The 22211-nt window shown below is 46.8% G+C and overlaps 1 protein-coding gene across 1 annotated transcript in view; it reads left to right on the forward strand.

Moving 5' to 3' along the window:
- The window catches only part of LOC112251330 (1-phosphatidylinositol 4,5-bisphosphate phosphodiesterase gamma-1-like), a 77315-nt gene that overhangs the window by 8977 nt on the left and 46127 nt on the right, over positions 1–22211 (forward strand). Inside the window, exons 3-9 of the mRNA XM_042322333.1 lie at positions 9934–10083; positions 10671–10764; positions 11559–11606; positions 17640–17724; positions 17824–17904; positions 18026–18060; positions 18321–18393. Coding sequence (XP_042178267.1) covers positions 9934–10083; positions 10671–10764; positions 11559–11606; positions 17640–17724; positions 17824–17904; positions 18026–18060; positions 18321–18393 — 566 coding nt within the window. The remainder of the gene's footprint in view (positions 1–9933; positions 10084–10670; positions 10765–11558; positions 11607–17639; positions 17725–17823; positions 17905–18025; positions 18061–18320; positions 18394–22211) is intronic.

Below are 22211 nucleotides of genomic sequence, written 5' to 3' on the forward strand. Positions count from 1 at the left end.
AAACTCACACACACACACTGATACGCCTTATTGTCTCTAACTCACACACACACACACACACACACACACACACACACACACACACACACACACACACACACACACACACACATAGACACATAGACACATAGATACACACACATACACACACATAGACACATAGATACACACATACACACACCAAAACGCCTTATTGTCCAGCATCCAGAGTAAATGACAAAAAGCAATAAAGAGGGACTCAAAGCGAATAGTGACCCCAGTATTGTTGGGTATTTATTTAAGAGTCCATTTGGACAGATATTATGTTGCGTCCAGAATGGCACCTTTTCCCCTAATTAGTGCACTACTTTTGACCAGAGCCATATGGAAAGATGGCGCCGAAGAACATGGCTGATGTTTTACATTCTCCCAACCAATTGTGCTATTTTGTTAGTTTTGTAGCGTTTTGTGTAACTTGTGTTTTTGCTTATTGTGTACATAATGTTGCTGCAATCGTCTCTTATGACTGAAAATAACTTCTGGACATCAGAACTGCGATTACTTACCGCGGACTGGAATAAACTTTTTCCTTTAACGAGTCTGACGAGAAGGATATCCTGCTGTCACTGGAACAGGCCACGATCCACGCCTTTTGCGTGAAGAAAAGATGCAGGAAAAGGGGCCACAGATTGGGCAGCCTTCTGAGAATCCGTTGGCGAGCGAGTAAACTCCCACTGCTATCCCTACTCCCACTGCTATCAATAAAATTGATGACCTACGATTAAGATGATCCTACCAATGGGACATTAAAAACTGTATTTCTATTTACCACCACAAACCGATGCTAGCACTAAGACCGCTCTCAACCAACTCTATAAGGCCATAAGGAAAGAAGAAAATGCTCACCCACAAGTGGCGCTCCTAGTGGCCAGATTTTTAATGCAGGCAAACTTAAATCAGTTTTACCAAATTTTTACCAGCATGTCACATGTGCAACCAAAGACAAAACGAATTCCTAGATCACCTTTACTCCACACACACAGATGCATACAAAGCTCTCCCCTGCCCTCCATTTAGCAAATCTGACCATAATTCTATCCTCCTGATTCCTGCTTACACGCAAAAACTAAAGCAGGAAGTACCAGTGACTGGCTCAATACGGAAGTGGTCAGATGACGTGGATGCCACACTACAGGACTGTTTTGCTAGCACAGACTGGATTCATCCAATGGCATTGAGGAGTACACCACCTCAGTCATCGGCTTCATCAATAAGTGCATTGCCGCCGTCGTCCCCACAGTGACTGTACGTACATATGTCAACCAGAAGCCATGGATTACAGGCAATATCCGCATTGAGCTAAAGGCTAGAGCTGCCGCTTTCAAGGAGTGGGAGACTGATCCAGACACTTATAAGAAATCCCGCTTTGCCCTCAGACGAACCATCAAGGAAGTAAAGCGTCAATACAGGATTAAGATTGAATCCTACTACACTGGCTCTGACGCTCGTCGGCTGTGGCAGGGCTTGAAAACTATTACGGACTACTAAGGGAAACCCAGCTGCGAGCTGCCCAGTGACGCGAGCCTACCAGACAAGCTAAATGTCTCATGTGCTCGCTTCGAAGCAAGCAACACCGAAGCATGCATGAGAGCGCCAGCTGTTCCCGATGACAGTGTGATAACGCTCTCGGTAGCTGATGTGAACAAAACCTTTAAACAGGTCAACATTCACAAAGCCGCGGGGCCAGACGGATTACCAGGATGTGTACTCAAAGCGTGCGCAGACCAACTGGCAAGTGTCTTCACTGACATTTTCAACCTCTCCCTGACCGAGTCTGTAACACCTACATGTTTCAAACAGACCCCCATAGTCCCTGTGCCCAAGGAAGCGAAGGTAACCTGACTAAATGATTACTCCCCCGTGGCACTCACATCGGTAGCCGTGAAGTGCTTTGAAGGCTGGTTGTGGCTCACATGGCCCACTGTTGTGCTGACTACACAACAGTGGTAGGCCTGATTACCGACAACGATCAGACGGCCTATAGGGAGGGGGTCAGAGAACTGGCAGTGTGGTGCCAGGACAACAACCTCTCCCTCAATGTGAGCAAGACAAAGCAGCTGATCGTGGACTACAGGAAAAGGCAGGCCGAACAGGCCCCCATTAACATCGACAGAGCTGTAGTGGAGCGGGTCGAGATTTTCAAGTTCCTTGGTGTCCACATCACCAACGAACTATCATGGTCCAAACATACCAAGACAGTCGTGAAGAGGGCACAATATATCCTTTTCACCCTCGGGAGACTGAAAAGATTTGGCATGGGTCCCCAGATCCTCAAAAGCTTCTACAGCTGCCCCATCGAGAGCATCCTGACCGGTGGTATCAACGCCTGGTATGGCAACTGCTTGGCATCTGACCGTAAGTCGCGACAGAGGATAGTGCAAACAGCCCAGTACATCACTGGGGCCAAGCTCCCTGCCATCCAGGACCTATACAATAGGCGGTGTCAGAGGAAAGCCCATAACATTGTCAGAGACTCCAGTCACCCAGACCCCCATAGGGTCCCATAGGGACCCCCATAGACTGTTTTCTCTGCTACCGCACGGCAAGCGGTACCGGAGCGCCAAGTCTAGGACCAAAAGCCTCCTCAGCAGCTTCTACCCCCTAGCCATAAGACTGCTGAACAATAAATAAAATCACCACTGGACAATTTCCTTTTGCTACTCGCTGTTTATTTTCTATGCATAGTCACTTCACCCCACCTCCATGTACAAATTACCTCAACTAACTAAATAGCCCATCCAACTACCTCATCCCCATACTGTTATTTATTTATTTAGCTCCTTTGCACCCTAGTATCTCTACTTACACATTCATCCTCTGCACATTTATCACTCCAGTGTACCCCCACACACTGACTCGGTACCGGTGCCCCCTGTATATAGCCTCGTTATTGTTATTCTTATTGTGTGACTTTTTACTTTTTACTCTTTTTTTAAAACTTGGTAAATACAGTATTTTCTTAACTCTTCTTGAACTGCACTGTTGGTTATGATCTTGTAAGTAAGCATTTCACGGTAAAGTGCTTTTCTGTCTCAGAGCCAGACCAGTCTCCCATCTAAGGTCATCCAGAGTTGCTTCACAGCATTGTATTCAGAACACACACACACGCACACGCACACACACACACACACACACACACACACACACACACACACACACACACACACACACACACACACACACACACACACACACACACACACACACACACACACACACACACACACACACACACACACACAGTAATGGTCAGGACAGCCTTCCCACCACCACCACCTCAGCTCTCTTGCCACGTATTTTAGTCTACCCTCTCTGGCATTGAGCACTGAACATGCTGAGTCCCAAATAGCTGCCTATTTCCTACACTTATTTTGATCGGAGCCTTGTGAGCCCATTTGGGACACAGACATCGACTGACTGACTGTTGTAACCAGCTGGAGATATTCTCTTCCTCAGATGATCATCTTAGTCTCTTAATCTGGTGCCAAACCTTTCCTCTGATCTATCATCTGCACATACAGCAGACCCAGATATAAACCAGATTTCCTCTGACTGAATGGTGGACTGTAGACTGTAGACTGTAGACTGTATGGTATACTGTATATTGTAGACTGTAGACTGTATGGTAGATTGTAAACTGTATGGTAGACTGTAGACTGTAGCCTGTAAACTGTATGGTAGACTGTAAACTATACAGTAGACGGTAGACTGTTTGGTGGACTGTAGACTCTATGGTTGGCTGTATAATAGACGGTGGACTGTAGAATGTGGTGCACTGTAGACTGTGTGGTAGACTGTAGACTGTACTGTAGACTGTAGATTGTAGACTGTATAGTAGACTGTAGACTGTATGGTAGACAGTAGATTGTATAGTAGGCTATAGACTGCAGACTGTAGACTGTGTGGTAGACTGTAGACTGTTTGGTAGACTGTAGAGTGTATGGTAGACTGTAGACTGTACGGTATACTGTAGACTGTATGGTAGACTGTACTGTGGACTGTAGATTGTTCAGTATACTGTAGAGTGTAGACTATACTGTAGACATGATAATATGGAAACAAACTTGATATACTTTTAAATGACTAAAACCAAATCAAAACTGTGTAGAAAGGTAACAGACCTATATTCTTACCGTTTTTTTTACTGTCCAGCTCGCTAATAATCACTGTGCACAGTCAATTGACCTTTTCTCATAAGGTTTCTTGACTGTACAGCTCACTACTAATTACTAGACAGTCAGGGAGCATTGGAAATTGCAAAAAGGATGGATAGAGGATTACTATTATTAGCAAATTATGACGGCAAGGAATATAACCAATTTTCATTGCGGCCCTCCGGACCTCGTTGAAGACCAAATGCGGCCCCCGAGGTAAAATGAGTTGGACACCCCTGCTGTAGACTGAATGGTAGACTGTAGACCACATGAAAAGTCATTCCACGGAAGGCCAAGTATCTGCGGGTTTTCTCTCCTTCCTTGTACTTGATTGATGATTTAAGGTCACTAATTAGTAAGCAACTCTCCACACCTGGTTGTCTAGGGCTTAATTGAAAGGAAAAACCCAAAACCTGCAGACATTAGGCACTCCATGGAAAAACTGAGGCTAGGAAACACTGTCACCACCGATAAACCTGCCATAATTGAGAATTTCAATAAGCATTTATCTACTGCTGGCCATGTTTCCACCTGGCCACCCCTACCCCGGTCAACAGCAACTTGCCCAAGCCTCCCCATTTCTCCTTCACCCAAATCCAGATAGCTGATGTTCTGAAAGAGCTGCAAAATCTGGACCTCTACAAATCAGCCGGGCTAGACAATCTGGACCCTTTCTTTCTAGAATTATCCGCCAAAATTGTTGCAACCCCTATTACTAGCCTGTTCAACCTCTCTTTCGTATCGTCTGAGATCCACATAGATTGGAAAGCTGCTGCGATCATCCCCCTCTTCAAAGGGGGGGGACATTCTTGATCCAAACTGCTACAGAGCTATATCTATCCTACCCTGCCTTTCTAAGGTCTTTGAAAGCCAAGTTAACAAACAGATCACTGACCATTTTGATTCCCATCGTACCTTCTCCGCTTTGCAATCTGGTTTCCGAGCTGGTCATGGGTGCACCTCAGCCACGCTCAAGGTCCTTAACGATATCATAACTGCCATCGATAAGAGACAATACTGTGCAGCTGTATTTATCGACCTGGCCGAGGCTTTCGACTCTGTCAATCACCACATTCTTATCGGCAGACTCAACAGCCTTGGTTTCTCAGATGACTGCCTCGCCTGTTTCACCAACTACTTCTCAAACAGAGTTCAGTGTGTCAAATCGGAGGGTCTATTGTCCGGACCTCTGGCAGTCTCTATGGGGGTTAAATTCTCGGGCCGACTCTCTTCTCTGTAAACATCAATGATGTTCCTCTTGCTGCTGGTGATTCTTTGATCCACCTCTACGCAGACGACACCATTCTGTATACTTTTGGCCCTTCTTTGGACACTGTGTTAACTAACCTCCAGACGAGCTTCAATGCCATACAACTCTCCTTCCGAGGACGGTTGTACTGTTGTATAGTTGTATAGTAAAACTAAATGCATGCTCTTCAACCAATTGCTGCCCGCACTTGCCCGCCCGTCCAGCATCACTACTCTGGACGGTTCTGACTTAGAATATGTGGACAACTACAAACACCTAGGTGTCTGGTTAGACTGTAAACTCTCCTTCCAGACTCACATTAAGCATCTCCAATCCAAAATTAAATCTAGAATCATCGTCCTATTTCGCAACAAAGCATCCTTAACTCATGCTGCCAAATATACCCTTGTAAAACTGACTATCCTACCGGTCCTTGACTTCGGTGATGTCATTGACAAAATAGCCTCCAACACTCTACTCAGCAAATTGGATGCAGTCTATCACAGTGCCATCCGTTTTGTCACCAAGCGCCATATACTACCTACCACTGCGACCTGTATGCTCTCGTTGGCTGGCCCTCGCTTCATATTCGTCGCCAAACCCACTGGCTCCAGGTCATCTATAAGTCTTTGCTAGGTAAAGCCCCGCCTTATCTCAGCTCAATGGTCACCATAGCAGCACTCAACCGTAGCACGCGCTCCAGCAGGTATATTTCACTGGTCACCCCCAAAGCCAATTCCTCCTTTGGCTGCCTTTCCTTCCAGTTCTCTGCTGCCAATGACTGGAATGAACTGCAAAAATCACTGAAGCTGGAGACTCATATATCCCTCACTAATTTTAACGACCAGCTGTCAGAGCAGCTCACAGATCACTGCACCTGTACAAAGGCCATCTGTAAATAGCCCATCCAACTACCTCATCCCCATACTGCTATTTATTTATTTTGCTCCTTTGCACCCCAGTATCTCTATTTGCACATTCATTTTCTGCACATCTACCATTACAGTGTTTAATTGCTATATTGTAATTATTTCGCCACTATGGCCTATTTATTGCCTTACCTCCCTTATCCTACCTCATTTGTACACACTGTATATATACCTTTTCTATTGTATTATTGACTGTATGTTTGTTTATTCCATGTCTAACTCTGTGTTGTTGTTTGTGTCGCACTGCTTTGCTTTATATTGACCAAGTCGCAGTTTATAAATGAGAACTTGTTCTCAACTAGCTTACCTGGTTAAATAAAGGTGAAAAATTAAAAAAATACAACTTTGACACCTCTGCTGTAGACTGTGTGGTAGACTGTAGACTGTATGGTAGACTGTAGACTATATTGTAGACTGTAGACTAGATGTATGGGAATGCTTACACCTGCTGCTCTGTAGAACAGTGGTTAGCCTGCTCTGCAGCTAAAGATGGATGTGTGTGTTTGTGTGGTACTATGGAACTATGCTTTCTTCACATGCACACAACTCTCCTCCACTTTGCTTCTCTCTCTCTCTGTCCTTCACCCTCTCTTCCCCTACCCTTATCTCTCCCTGTCTATCCTTCTCTCTCTCTGTCCTTCACCCTCTCTTCCCCTACCCTTATCTCTCCCTGTCTATCCTTCTCTCTCTCTCTGTCCTTCACCCTCTCTTCCCCTACCCTTATCTCTCCCTGTCTATCCTTCTCTCTCTCTGTCCTTCACCCTCTCTTCCCCTACCCTTATCTCTCCCTGTCTATCCTTCTCTCTCTCTCTGTCCTTCACCCTCTCTTCCCCTACCCTTATCTCTCCCTGTCTATCCTTCTCTCTCTCTCTGTCCTTCACCCTCTCTTCCCCTACCCTTATCTCTCCCTGTCTATCCTTCTCTCTCTCTGTCCTTCACCCTCTCTTCCCCTACCCTTATCTCTCCCTGTCTATCCTTCTCTCTCTCTCTGTCCTTCACCCTCTCTTCCCCTACCCTTATCTCTCCCTGTCTATCCTTCTCTCTCTCTCTGTTCTTCACCCTCTCTTCCCCTACCCTTATCTCTCCCTGTCTATCCTTCTCTCTCTCTGTCCTTCACCCTCTCTTCCCCTACCCTTATCTCTCCCCGTCTATCCTTCTCTCTCTCTGTCCTTCACCCTCTCTTCCCCTACCCTTATCTCTCCCTGTCTATCCTTCTCTCTCTCTGTCCTTCACCCTCTCTTCCCCTACTCTTATCTCTCCCTGTCTATCCTTCTCTCTCTCTGTCCTTCACCCTCTCTTCCCCTACCCTTCTCTCCCTGTCTATCCTTCTCTCTCTCTCTGTCCTTCACCCTCTCTTCCCCTACCCTTATCTCTCCCTGTCTATCCTTCTCTCTCTCTCTGTCCTTCACCCTCTCTTCCCCTACCCTTATCTCTCCCTGTCTATCCTTCTCTCTCTCTGTCCTTCACCCTCTCTTCCCCTACCCTTATCTCTCCCTGTCTATCCTTCTCTCTCTCTGTCCTTCACCCTCTCTTCCCCTACCCTTATCTCTCCCTGTCTATCCTTCTCTCTCTCTCTGTCCTTCACCCTCTCTTCCCCTACTCTTATCTCTCCCTGTCTATCCTTCTCTCTCTCTGTCCTTCACCCTCTCTTCCCCTACCCTTCTCTCCCCGTCTATCCTTCTCTCTCTCTCTGTCCTTCACCCTCTCTTCCCCTACCCTTATCTCCCCATCTATCCTTCTCTCTCTCTCTGTCCTTCACCCTCTCTTCCCCTACCCTTCTCTCCCCGTCTATCCTTCTCTCTCTCTCTGTTCTTCACCCTCTCTTCCCCTACCCTTATCTCTCCCTGTCTATCCTTCTCTCTCTCTCTGTCCTTCACCCTCTCTTCCCCTACCCTTCTCTCCCCGTCTATCCTTCTCTCTCTCTGTCCTTCACCCACTCTTCCCCTACCCTTATCTCTCCCCGTCTATCCTTCTCTCTCTCTCTGTCCTTCACCCTCTCTTCCCTACCCTTATCTCTCCCTGTCTATCCTTCTCTCTCTCTCTGTCCTTCACCCTCTCTTCCCCTACCCTTATCTCTCCCCGTCTATCCTTCTCTCTCTCTGTCCTTCACCCTCTCTTCCCCTACCCTTATCTCTCCCTGTCTATCCTTCTCTCTCTCTCTGTCCTTCACCCTCTCTTCCCCTACCCTTATCTCGCCCTGTTTATCCTTCTCTCGCTCTCTGTCCTTCACCCTCTCTTCCCCTACCCTTATCTCTCCCCGTCTATCCTTCTCTCTCTCTCTGTCCTTCACCCTCTCTTCCCCTACCCATATCTCTCCCCGTCTATCCTTCTCTCTCTCTCCCTCTCACTGTTCTCGTCTCTCTTTCCTTCTCCCTGGTTGCGTCCCAAATGTTTCCCTATTCCCTATATAGTGCTCCATTTTTGACCAAATCAAATCAAATCAAATTTATATAGCCCTTCTCTCTCCCCTTCTGTCCTCTCTTACTCTCGTTATCTCTCCCCATCGCTCTCATTCTCTCTCTCCCCCTCCTGCCTTCTCTATCTCCCCTTTTCCTTCCTTCTGTTGCTCGCTCTCTAACTCACTCTCTCTCTCTCTCTGGAAGCCATAGTGACGTGTGGTGTGTTTACATTCGTATCTCAGGAGAAATATTCAGCTTTATGACTTTTCTCTCAACCCTGCTGTATGTGTGTTCATGTTCGTGTGTGTGTGTGTGTTTCTTAAGTGTGTGCACATCTTATAAAGAAGCTTTAAAATCTCTATTTCTATTTTGACTGTGTGTGTATAAATCTGTTCAAGTGTGTTTGTGCTAACTCTGTGCACCCAAGTGTCTGGCTGGCTGTGTTTGTGCTAACTCTGTGCACCCAAGTGTCTGGCTGGCTGTGTTTGTGCTAACTCTGTGCACCCAAGTGTCTGGCTGGCTCTGTTTGTGCAAACTCTGTGCACCCAAGTGTCTGGCTGGCTGTGTTTGTGCTAACTCTGTGCACCCAAGTGTCTGGCTGGCTGTGTTTGTGCTAACTCTGTGCACCCAAGTGTCTGGCTGGCTGTGTTTGTGCTAACTCTGTGCACCCAAGTGTCTGGCTGGCTGTGTTTGTGCTAACTCTGTGCACCCAAGTGTCTGGCTGGCTGTGTTTGTGCTAACTCTGTGCACCCAAGTGTCTGGCTGGCTGTGTTTGTGCTAACTCTGTGCACCCAAGTGTCTGGCTGGCTGTGTTTGTGCTAACTCTGTGCACCCAAGTGTCTGGCTGGCTGTGTTTGTGCTAACTCTGTGCACCCAAGTGTCTGGCTGGCTGTGTTTGTGTGTTTAGTTTGCTCAACACATCTGCTAAGTCAATGAGATTTGTTTTCCTTGTGGGTGTGGCCAGTGTTTGTGTGTGCGGGACTGTGTATCTACCATTCATTCCAAATATTTTAAAATGCCCCCCTCCGCTGTCATTACCATTGTGTAGCTGTTATAACATCATTATTGATTTGCTTTGAACAATTTTGGCGTGGAGGGAGTTGGGGTGCAGTGTGTCTGTCTATGTGTGTGTTGACTAACAGTGTTTTCCTCTCTCTCTCTAGTTGATATCAGGGAGATCAGGGAGCTGCGGTTAGGTAAAGGTTCCCGGGACTTTGAGCGTTATCCAGAGGAGGCTCGTAAATTAGACTCCGCCCACTGCTTCATCGTGCTCTACGGACTGGAGTTCCGCCTCAAAACACTCAGCGTGGCCGGTCAGTGTGTGTGTGTGTGTGTGTGTGTGTGTGTGTGTGTGTGTGTGCTTTCTCTGTTGCTCGATGGCTCTCCAAATGTTCTCCATTGCATCTGTTAGTGATATTCTGGGAGGGTAAGGCGTTGGCTGGAAGATAATATTTCCATATTTGTAATAATGCCATGCTACAATAGCTCCTGTTGTACAAGGCAGTAGTGCCAGCATTACACTGCATAAAGCTCACTTCTCAGCACTTCGTTAACATTTTGTCAACATTTCTATTCTACCCCCATTTTATTTTCTCCATGCCCACTCTCACACTCGCTCTCTGTCCCTGTCTCACTCTTTCTCTATCTGCCTTTCTCCCTCTCTCCCCCTCTCTATCTCTGTCTCCCTCCCTCTCCCCCTCTCTATCTCTGTCTCTCTGTCTCTCTCCCCCTCTCTATCTCTGTCTCTCTCCCTCTCCCCCTCTCTATCTCTGTCTCCCTCCCTCTCCCGCTCTCTATCTCTGTCTCTCTCCCTCTCCCCCTCTCTATCTCTGTCTCTCTCCCTCTGCCTCACCCCACCCCACCTCTCTCTCTCTCTCTTTCTCTCTCTCTGTCTCTCCAGCCTTCAGTGAGGAGGAGGTCAATATGTGGATCACTGGAATCAACTGGCTGATGATGGATACTCAGAGAGCCTCAGCACCACAACAGATAGACCGGTACGTATGTGTGTGTGTGTGTGTGTGTGTGTGTGTGTGTGTGTGTGTGTGTGTGTGTGTGTGTGTGTGTGTGTGTGTGTACGTACGTGCGTGCGTGCGTGCGTGCGTGCGTGCGTGCGTGCGTGTGTGTGAGTGAGTAAGAGAGAGAGAGAGGGGGAGGAGTGTGTGTGTGTGTGTTTGTGTGTAGAGGAGTGTGTTTGTGTGTGAGAGAGAGAGATGTGAGGAGAGGAGTGTGTGCCTTTATGACAGTATGAATCAGGTGACTGTGTTGTTTAACAGGCCCCTGTTTGTAGTAATATTAATATCCCGGTAGCATCATCCATTACTACTATAACACACATAGGAGAGAGGGGACAGGGGTTGGAGAGAGCAATAATATTTGTGTTGGTTGAAAATAATTATTCTGGGTAAATGTGTGGGGCAGTGTTCCTATATTCCATGGTTTGTGGAAGAAAACTCAACAACAGTGCTGTTGTGGGAGAGAGGAACTTCAGTATTGTACATATGATCCGTTTTATGACTATTTGGTTTACAAATGTCAACAACTTGGTCACAGTCAATGAAGGGACATACAGCGTCTCAATTATTTTGTGTTGTAGGCTTTGGGTCACATTACTATTTAATGTTTTCACAAATATAGTCACAATTTAAAGTTAGACTAAGTCAATGTTAAACCCCGTGTCTGGTGGCTTTTAAAAGAATCCGCTGTGCTCAACACAGCCACTCAACATTTGTCTTTCCATCTCATACTGAACTATCTCTCTTCTCTCTATTTCTGTATATCCTCCATCCAGGTGGCTGAGGAGACAATTTGAGGTGATGGACAGGAATCGTGAGGGAAGGTGGGTCAGACGTCAATACCATATCAACATTGTTGTTACACCCAACCAGAACCCTGGGATACACACACAATGCTCACTCTGCTAGCCGGTGGAATAGTGGGGGAAATCCACACCAAACGTTATAAAATAATAATACCCCTCCCAACCCCAACCCCTTCCCCCGCTCCAGTCCTAGCTCCATCCCAAGCTCCAGGCCCAGCTCTAACCCCATCCCCAGCTCTAACCCCAACCCTAGATCCAGCTCTAACCCCAGCTCCAGCCCTAGCTCCAACTCTAACCCCAGCTCCATCCCTAGCTCCAACTCTAACCCCAGCTCCATCCCTAGCTCCAACTCTAACCCCAGCTCTAGCTCCAGCTCCAGCTCTAACCCTAACTCCAGGTCTAACCCTAGTCCAGCCCTAGCTCCAGCTCTAACACTAACTCCATCCCTAGCTCCAGCTCTAACACTAACTCCAGCCCTAGCTCCAGCTCTAACTCTAACTCCAGCCCTAGCTCTAACCCTAACTCCAGCCCTAGCTCCATCTCTAACTCTAACTCCAGCCCTAGCTCTAACCCTAACTCCAGCCCTAGCTCCATCTCTAACCCTAACTCCAGCCCTAGCTCCAGCTCTAACACTAACTTCAGCTCTAACTCTAACTCCAGCTCTAACACTAACTCCAGCTCTAACACTAGCTCCAGCTCTAACTCTAACTCCAGCCCTAGCTCCAGCTCTAACACTAACTCCAGCCCTAGCTCCAGCTCTAACACTAACTCCAGCCCTAGCTCCAGCTCTAACTCTAACTCCAGCCCTAACTCCAGCTCTAACCCTAACTCCAGCCCTAGCTCCAGCTCTAACACTAGCTCCAGCTCAAACTCTAACTCTAGCCCTAGCTCCAGCTCTAACTCTAACTCCAGCCCTAGCTCCAGCTCTAACCCTAACTCCAGCCCTAGCTCCAGCTCTAACCCTAACTCCAGCCCTAGCTCCAGCTCTAACTCTAACTCCAGCCCTAGCTCCAGCTCTAACTCTAACTCCAGCTCTAACACTAGCTCCAGCTCTAACACTAACTCCAGCTCTAACTCTAACTCCAGCTCTAACACTAGCTCCAGCTCTAACTCTAACTCCAGCCCTAGCTCCAGCTCTAACCCTAACTCCAGCCCTAGCTCCAGTTCTAACTCTAACTCCAGCTCTAACACTAGCTCCAGCTCTAACACTAACTCCAGCTCTAACACTAGCTCCAGCTCTAACTCTAACTCCAGCTCTAACACTAGCTCCAGCTCTAACTCTAACTCCAGCTCTAATACTAGCTTCAGCTCTAACTCTAACTCCAGCCCTAGCTCCAGCTCTAACCCTAACTCCAGCCCTAGCTCCAGCTCTAACCCTAACTCCAGCCCTAGCTCCAGCTCTAACTCTAACTCCAGCCCTAGCTCCAGCTCTAACCCTAACTCCGGCCCTAGCTCCAGCTCCAGCATTAGCTCCAGCTCTAAACCCAGCTCTAACCCTAATTCCAGCCCTAGCTCCAGCTCTAACTCTAACTCCAGCTCTAACTCTAACTCCAGCCCTAGCTCCAGCTCTAACACTAACTCCAGCCCTAGCTCCAGCTCTAACTCCAGCCCTAGCTCCAGCTCTAACTCTAACTCCAGCCCTAGCTCCAGCTCTAACTCTAACTCCAGCCCTAGCTCCAGCTCTAACCCTAACTCCAGCCCTAGCTCCAGCTCTAACACTAACTCCAGCCCTAGCTCCAGCTCTAACTCCAGCCCTAGCTCCAGCTCTAACTCTAACTCCAGCCCTAGCTCCAGCTCTAACTCTAACTCCAGCCCTAGCTCCAGCTCTAACCCTAACTCCAGCCCTAGCTCCAGCTCTAACACTAACTCCAGCCCTAGCTCCAGCTCTAACTCCAGCCCTAGCTCCAGCTCTAACCCTAACTCCAGCCCTAGCTCCAGCTCTAACACTAACTACAGCCCTAGCTCTAACTCTAACTCCAGCCCTAGCTCCAGCTCTAACCCTAACTCCAGCCCTAGCTCTAACCCTAACTCCAGCCCTAGCTCCAGCTCTAACCCCAGCTCTATCCCTAGCTCCAGCTCTAACCTTAACTCCATCCCTAGCTCCAGCTCTAACCCTAACTCCAGCCCTAGCTCCAGCCCTAGCTCCAGCTCCAGCATTAGCTCCAGCTCTAACCCCAGCTCTAACCCTAGCTCCAGCTCCAACCCCAGCACCATCCCCAGCTCCAGCTCTAAACCCAGCTCCAGCCCTAGCTCCACCTATAACCCCAACTCCAGCCTTAGCTCCCGCTATTTGCCTAACTTCAGCCCTAGCTTCAGCTCTAACCCTAACTCCAGCCCTATTTCCAGCTCTAACACTAACTCCAGCCCTAGCTCCAGCTCTAACCCCAACTCCAGCCCTAGCTCCACCTATAACCCCAACTCCAGTCCTAGCTCCAGCTATTTGCCTAACTTCAGCCCTAGCTCCAGCTCTATCCCTAACTCCAGCCCTAGCTCCAGCTCTATCCCTAATTCCATCCCTAGCTCCAGCTCTATCCCTAACTCCAGCCCTAGCTCCAGCTCTATCCCTAATTCCATCCCTAGCTCCAGCTCTAACCCTAATTCCATCCCTAGCTCCAGCTCTATCCCAAGCTCCAGCCCTAGCTCCAGCTCTCGTCCTAATTCCAACTTCAGCTCTATCCCTAATTCCAGCCTTAGCTCCAGCTCCTTACATCCCCACTAGGCCCCAGCTCAGTTCCGTGGCTCCCACCTCTTTGGGAGGAAGCAGTCCAGCACAAACAGCCTGTCTGCCACCGCCTGATAAGGAACAGGAACAGGAAGTGATGCGATGGGTTGGGAGAGGGAAACTTCCTGTCTCAATGGAAATAGAAACAGGAGCTCCAAATCAGAGCAAAATAATGAGGGGTGATAAATAACGAGTTAAACAAAAGAGAGTTGATTGAACAGAGGATGAACAGAACAGAGAGACGGAGGGATACATGCTAGCCAGAGAAAGAATGGGGGAAGATAGGGAAAGACTAAGATAGTGACAGAGAGTGAGAAAGAGAGGAGATAAAGTATGTGAAGGGGGAAGTGGGGGGGGGGGTGGAGAGGAGAGAGAGAGAGAGAGCAGACAAGCTAAAACAACATCCCCCAGGACAGGTAGAGTTTCTCTCAGGGATGTGTCTGCTCTCCTCCATCTTCTTCTTGCTCTCTCCTCACACACACACACACACACACACACACACTATAAGTACACTCTGAGACGCTGGAGGACAGCAGCTTGCGTCTAGTTAATCAACAAAGTGATCGGCCATGTGCCCCAACCCTGCAGGAGGGGCAGGACAGAGTGAGGGGTATGGAGATATCCTATAATGCAAGGAGACTGTCTGAGAGTCCCATAACACAAAGAGACTGTCTGAGAGTCCCATAACACAAAGAGACTGTCTGAGAGTCCCATAACACAATGAGACTGTCTATGAGTCCCATAACACAAAGAGACTGTCTGAGAGTCCCATAACACAGAGAGACTGTCTGAGAGTCCCATAACACAAAGAGACTGTCTGAGAGTCCCATAACACAAAGAGACTGTCTGAGAGTCCCATAACACAGAGAGACTGTCTGAGAGTCCCATAACACAAAGAGACTGTCTGAGAGTCCCATAACACAGAGAGACTGTCTGCGAGTCCCATAACACAGAGAGACTGTCTGCGAGTCCCATAACACAGAGAGACTGTCTGCGAGTCCCATAACACAGAGAGACTGTATGAGAGTCCCATATCACAAAGAGACTGTCTGCGAGTCCCATAACACAGAGACTGTCTGCGAGTCCCATAACACAGAGAGACTGTATGAGAGTCCCATATCACAAAGAGACTGTCTGAGAGTCCCATAACACAGAGAGACTGTATGAGAGTCCCATAACACAGAGAGACTGTCTGAGAGTCCCATAACACAGAGAGACTGTATGAGAGTCCCATAACACAGAGAGACTGTCTGAGAGTCCCATAACACAGAGAGACTGTCTGAGAGTCCCATAACACAGAGAGACTGTCTGAGAGTCCCATAACACAAAGAGACTGTCTGAGAGTGAAAGCAAAAGAAAGAGGAAACTAGAGAGGGATTGATGAAGAGAGGTTTAGAGAGAGGAGAGACATATTGTATGTAAGGGAAAATAGTTAGAAAGAAAGAAAAACACACAGAGACAGATAATGAAGAGAGGCTCAGGGAGAGAGAGTATGATATCCAGTGTATACCCGACCCAGCCAGACCCAGCCCTGCTCCCCTTCTCTGGCCCGTCCGGTGGAAGCGGGGAGAGAGAGAGATCACCCCCCTGCTCTCCGCCCCTCCCTGTGGAGTCCAAACATTGAGACCAAGCAGGAGGCTTTCCGGCTGCCACTCGCCCATAGCTCTGGTTCTAAACGAACTAAACAGAACTGTGATACTCCATAACTAAACTACTCTAGCTCTGGTTCTAAACGAACTAAACAGAACTGTGATACTCCATAACTAAACTACTATAGCTCTGGTTCTAAACGAACTAAACAGAACTGTGATACTCCACAACTAAACTACTATAGCTCTGGTTCTAAACGAACTAAACAGAACTGTGATACTCCATAACTAAACTACTCTAGCTCTGGTTCTAAACGAACTAAACAGAACTGTGATACTCCATAACTAAACTACTCTAGCTCTGGTTCTAAACGAACTAAACAGAACTGTGATACTCCATAACTAAACTACTCTAGCTCTGGTTCTAAACGAACTAAACAGAACTGTGATACTCCATAACTAAACTACTATAGCTCTGGTTCTAAACGAACTAAACAGAACTGTGATACTCCATAACTAAACTACTCTAGCTCTGGTTCTAAACGAACTAAACAGAACTGTGATACTCCATAACTAAACTACTATAGCTCTGGTTCTAAACGAACTAAACAGAACTGTGATACTCCATAACTAAACTACTCTAGCTCTGGTTCTAAACGAACTAAACAGAACTGTGATACTCCATAACTAAACTACTATAGCTCTGGTTCTAAACGAACTAAACAGAACTGTGATACTCCACAACTAAACTACTATAGCTCTGGTTCTAAACGAACTAAACAGAACTGTGATACTCCATAACTAAACTACTCTAGCTCTGGTTCTAAACGAACTAAACAGAACTGTGATACTCCATAACTAAACTACTCTAGCTCTGGTTCTAAACGAACTAAACAGAACTGTGATACTCCATAACTAAACTACTCTAGCTCTGGTTCTAAACGAACTAAACAGAACTGTGATACTCCATAACTAAACTACTCTAGCTCTGGTTCTAAACGAACTAAACAGAACTGTGTTATTTCATAACTAAACTTCACTCTAGCTATGTCTCTAAATTAACAGTGATACTCCATAAATAAAACATAACTAAACTCCACTCTTGCTCTGGCTGGAAACATAACTAATCTCCACTCTAGCTCTGGCTGGAAACATAACTTAACTCCACTCTAGCTCTGGCTGGAAACAGAACTAATCTCCACTCTAGCTCTGGCTGGAAACATAACTTAACTCTAATCTAGCTCTGGCTGGAAACATTACTAAACTCTTCTCTAGCGCTGCATTGAAACATAACTAAACTCTACTCGAGCTCTGGCTGGAACCATAACTAAACTCCACTCTAGCTATGGCTGGAAACATAACTAAACTCTATTCTGGCTAACCTCTACTCTAGCTCCACCTGGAAACATGATAAACCTCCACTCTAGCTCTGGCTGGAAACATAACTAAACGCTACTCTAGCCCTGGCTGGAAACATAACTAAACTCTACACTTGCTATGGCTAGAAACATAACTAAAACAGACTGAAATACAACTTAACAGAACTATAATACTGTAATCCTTCCTTTGGTCAACGTACCTCCCCTGCTGGTTCAGATAGGTACTGTGTGAGTCACTGGACCTGATGGAAGAGTGACAATTCAAACTGATATGAATAAATGTAACATTTTATTGTCCAGTCAGTAATGTTCTAATGTCTCTGTTAAATCTCTTGTTTCTTTATCATATTGTCCTGTCCAGTATCACAGTAAAGGATGTGAAGGCCCTGTTACCTCATATCAACTACAGAGTCCCCAACATGCGCTTCCTCAAAGACAAGCTACAGGTAATAGATGATAGATATCCCCAGGCATGTACAGGCTGCCACAGTTTTAAATGAGATGATTTGTACATGTAATAACTTGTGTACTTCCTGTCTGGACAGGAAGTGGAAGCCAGGTGTGATCTCTCCTTCCCTCACTTTGCTCAGCTCTACAGAACATTGATGTTCGACGCACAGAGGAGTGTGAGTAATAGAAAATATACGTACACACACACACAAATGCTCATGCACACACACAAATACACACACGCACTCCATGCCCTGTGTACCCCTTTCTCACCAGGCTCTCCCGTTGTTCCCTCAGATCATTGAGCAGCTGGAGCTCTCTTTCCCCCTCCGGTGAGTCCCACCTCCTCCTCTTCTCTTTTCCTCCACCTCCTATTGTCCATATGTGTCTTCCCAAATCTCCTCCATTTCTTTGATGTCTATCTATCTTCCTACCTTCTTTTTTATTCTCCTCTATTCTCAACCTACTAATTCGAGGTAACCTATAGATATTGTACTGCCCTTTAAAAAAAATTCTGTGTGTGTGTGTGTGTGCGTGTGTGCGTGCGTGTGTGTGTGTGCGTGCGTGTGTGTGTGTGTGTGTGTGTGTGTAGGAATGTGGACAGACCAGAGCTGTGTCAGATCTCTTTTTACGACTTCCAGAAGTTTCTACAGCTGGATCAGAAGGTACTGGCACATTTTCATGTGCTTCACGGTTAACGTATTACACAGTGCTGCTGTGAGAGTCTCCTGCTCAGTGAAACAGATGCTGCTGTCTGTAACTGTATGAGCTCTCTAGAGATGTACTAGAGAGCTAATCTCTGCATCTTTGCACTAATGGTTTATGTGAGAGCATGGACAGTGCCATTGAGAACTATCTCCATTTTAATGTTCTCAATTTCTTCTTCTACTACTTCTATGAGTTTATTGACAGTTTGTAAACAAACTGAAAGGGTACATACATACTGCCACCAGGAGTGTGTTGTCTGAACAGGTATCAGAATCTCCTCCTTTTCTTTGATGTCTATCCATTTACCCACCTCACATTTATTTTGTATTCTTCTTGAATCAGAATCTCCTTTATTGGTGTACACAGACAGACAATTAACAGAATACACAGATAGACAATTGACAGAGTATACATACAGACAATTAACAGAATAGACATACAGACAATTAACAGAGCACTACTCTGGACGGGAGGGCAAGTGCGGGCAGCGATCGTTCGAAGAGCATGCATTTAATTTTACTTGCAGTTGGAGGCCATGGAAGGAGAGTTGTATGGCATTGAAGCTCGTCTAGAGGTTAGTTAACACAGTGTCTTCCCAAATCCAGAAGTATACATAATGGTCTTGTCTGTATAGAGGTGGATCAGAGACTCACCAGCAGCAAGAGCGAAATCATTGATATATTCAGAGAAGAGAGTCAGCCCAAGAATTGAACCCTGTGGCACCCCCATAGAGACTGCCAGAGGCCCAGACAACAGGCCCTCAGATTTGACACACTGAACTCTGTCAGATAAGTAGTTGCTGAACCAGGCGAGGCAATCATTTGAGTAACCAAGGCTGTTGAGTCTGCCGATGAGAATGTGGTGATTGACAGAGTCAAAAGCCTTGGCCAGGTCAATGAATATGGCTGCACAGTATTGTTTCTTATCTATGGTGGTTAAGATATAATTTAGAACCTTGAGCGTGGCTGAGGTGCACCCGTGACTAGCTCTGAATCCAGATTGCATAGCGGAGAAGGTACGGTGGGATTCTAAATGGTCGGTGATCTGTTTGTTAACTTTCGAAGACCTTAGAAAGGCAGGGTAGGATTGATATAGCTCTGTAGCAGTTTGGGTCAAGAGTGGGTCCCCCTTTGAAGAGTGGGATGACCGCAGCTGCTTTGCAATCTTTGGGAATCTCAGACGACACGAAAGAGAGGTTGAACAGGCTAGTAATAGGGTTACAACAATTTCGGTAGATCATTTTTAGAAAGAAAGGGTCCAGATTGTCTAGCCCGGTTGATTTGTGGGTGTCCAGATTTTGCAGCTCTTTCAGAACATCAGCTGACTGGATTTGGGAGAAGGAGAAATGGGGAAGGCTTGGGCGAGTTGCTGTGGGGGGTGCTGTGCTGTTCACCAGGGTAGGGTTGGCCAGGTGGACAGCATGGCCAGCCGTGAAAAAATGCTTATTGAAATTCTCAATTATAGTGGATTTATCGGTGGTGATAGAGTTTCCTATCCTCAGTGCAGTGGGCAGCTGGGAGGAGGTGCTCTTATTCTCCATGGACTTTACAATGTTCCAGAACTTTTTTTAGTTTGTGTTGCAGGAAGCAAATTTCTGCTTGAACAAGCTAGCCTTGGCTTTTCTAACTGCCTGTGTATATTGGTTTCTAGCTTCCCTAAAAAGTTGCATTTCACAGGGGCTTTTCGATGCTAATGCAGAACGCCACAGGATGTTTTTGTGTTGGTTAAGGGCAGTCAGGTCTGGAGAGAACCAAGTGCTATATCTGTTCTTGGTTCTAAATTTCTTGAATGGGGCATGCTTATTTAAGATGGTGATGAAGGCTTTTTTTTTAAATAACTAGGCATCCTCTACTGACGGGATGAGGTTGATATCCTTCCAGGATACCCGGGCCAGGTCGATATGAAAGGCCTGCTCGCTGAAGTGTTTCAGGGAGCATTTGATAGTGATGAGTGGAGGTCGTTTGACCGCTGACATATTACAGATGCAGGCAATGAGGTAGTGATCGCTGAGATCTTAGTTGAAAACAGCAGAGTTGTATTTAGAGGGCAAGTTGGTTAGGATGATATCTATGCGGGTGCCCGTGTTTACGGCTTTGGGGTTGTGCCTGGTAGGTTCATTGATAATTTGTGTGAGATTGAGGGCATCAAGCTTAGATTGTAGGATGGCCGGGGTGTTAAACATGTCACAGTTTAGGTCACCTAGCAGCACGAGCTCTGAAGATAGATGGGGGGCAATCAGTTCACATATGGTATCCAGATAACAGCTGGGGGCAGAGGGTGGTCTATAGCAGGCGGCAACGGTGAGAGACTGGTTTTTAGAGAGGTGGATTTTTAAAAGTAGAAGTTCAAATTGTTTGAGTACAGACCTGGATAGTAGGACAGAACTCTGCAGGCTATCTCTGCAGTAGATTGCAACACCACCCCCTTTTGCCATTCTATCTTGTCTAAAAATGTTGTAGTTAGGATGGAGATTTCAGAGTTATTGGTGGTCTTCCTAAGCCAGGATTCAGACAGGGCTAAGACATCCGGGTTGGCAGAGTGTGCTAACGCAGTGATTAAAACAAACTTAGGGAGGAGGCTTCGGATGTTAACATGCATGAAACCAAGGCTAATACGGTTACAGAAGTCAGCAAAAGAGAGCGCCTGGGGAATAGGAGTGGAGCTAGGCACTGCAGGACCTGGATTCACCTCTACATTGCCAGAGGAACAGAGGAGGAGTAGGATAAGGGTAGGGCAAAATGCCATGAGAATTGGACGTCTAGGACGCCCGGAACAGAGAGTAAAAGGAGCAGGTTTCTGGGGGCGAGAAAATAGATTCAAGGCATAGTGTACAGACAAAGGTATGGTAGGATGTGAATACAGTGGAGGTAAACCTAGGCATTGATTGATGATGAAAGAGATATTGTCTCTAGAAGCATAATTGAAACCAGGTGATGTCATCGCATGTGTGGGTGGTGGAACTGAAAGGTTGGATAAGGTATAATGAGCAGGGCTAGAGGCTCTACAGTGAAATAAGCCAATAAACACTAACCAGAACAGCAATGGACAAGGCATATTGACATTATGGAGAGGCATGCTTAGTCGAGTGATCATAAAGGGTCCAGTGAGTAGTGAGGTTGGTTGGGGTCACGGCGATTCAGACAGCTAGCCGAGCCGTGGGTTGCAAGCTAGCAGAAGATGGAGGTCTGTTTTTAGCCACCCCGTGCGTTTCGGTCGGTAGATTAGTGGGTTCCGTGTGGTAGAGGGGACAAATCCAATTGTCAAAATAGTTATAGTTATAGTGGCCCAAGAAGATTGTTCGATAGACCTGTTCAGATAGCAGCCGATATGCTCAAGACAGCTAACGATTAGCGGGCCGCAGTTAGCAGATGGGCGTTCAGGTTACGTCGCGATGGAGGGGCCAGTTTAATAACTCCCTTGGGCAGATAATGTCAGTATTCCAGTCGTGAAGGCCCGGTGGGGCTCTGCATCGGCAGTAAAATGGGTCCGGATAGGTGTTTGTAGCCTAGGAGTGGCTGATGGAACTCTTCAGTTGGCTAGCTTCGGGATAATTGGTGTTTGCTCCGGAATCGACGTTAGCCAATAGTCACTCGGATAGCAGCTAGTTAGCTGCAAGATCCAGGTGTAAATGTCCAGAGCTTGCGGTAGAAATCCGGGGATATGCTCTGGTCTGAGTCGTGTTGTACAAAACTGGTGATAGCTTTCCTAGCTAAAGGATAGCTGATGACTGCTAGCCGTGGTTACCTGAATACTAACGTTAGCTAGTGAGCTGGCT

This window comes from Oncorhynchus tshawytscha, linkage group LG05 (genome assembly GCF_018296145.1).
Source record: "Oncorhynchus tshawytscha isolate Ot180627B linkage group LG05, Otsh_v2.0, whole genome shotgun sequence".
In the NCBI taxonomy this organism is placed as follows: Eukaryota; Metazoa; Chordata; class Actinopteri; order Salmoniformes; family Salmonidae; genus Oncorhynchus; species Oncorhynchus tshawytscha.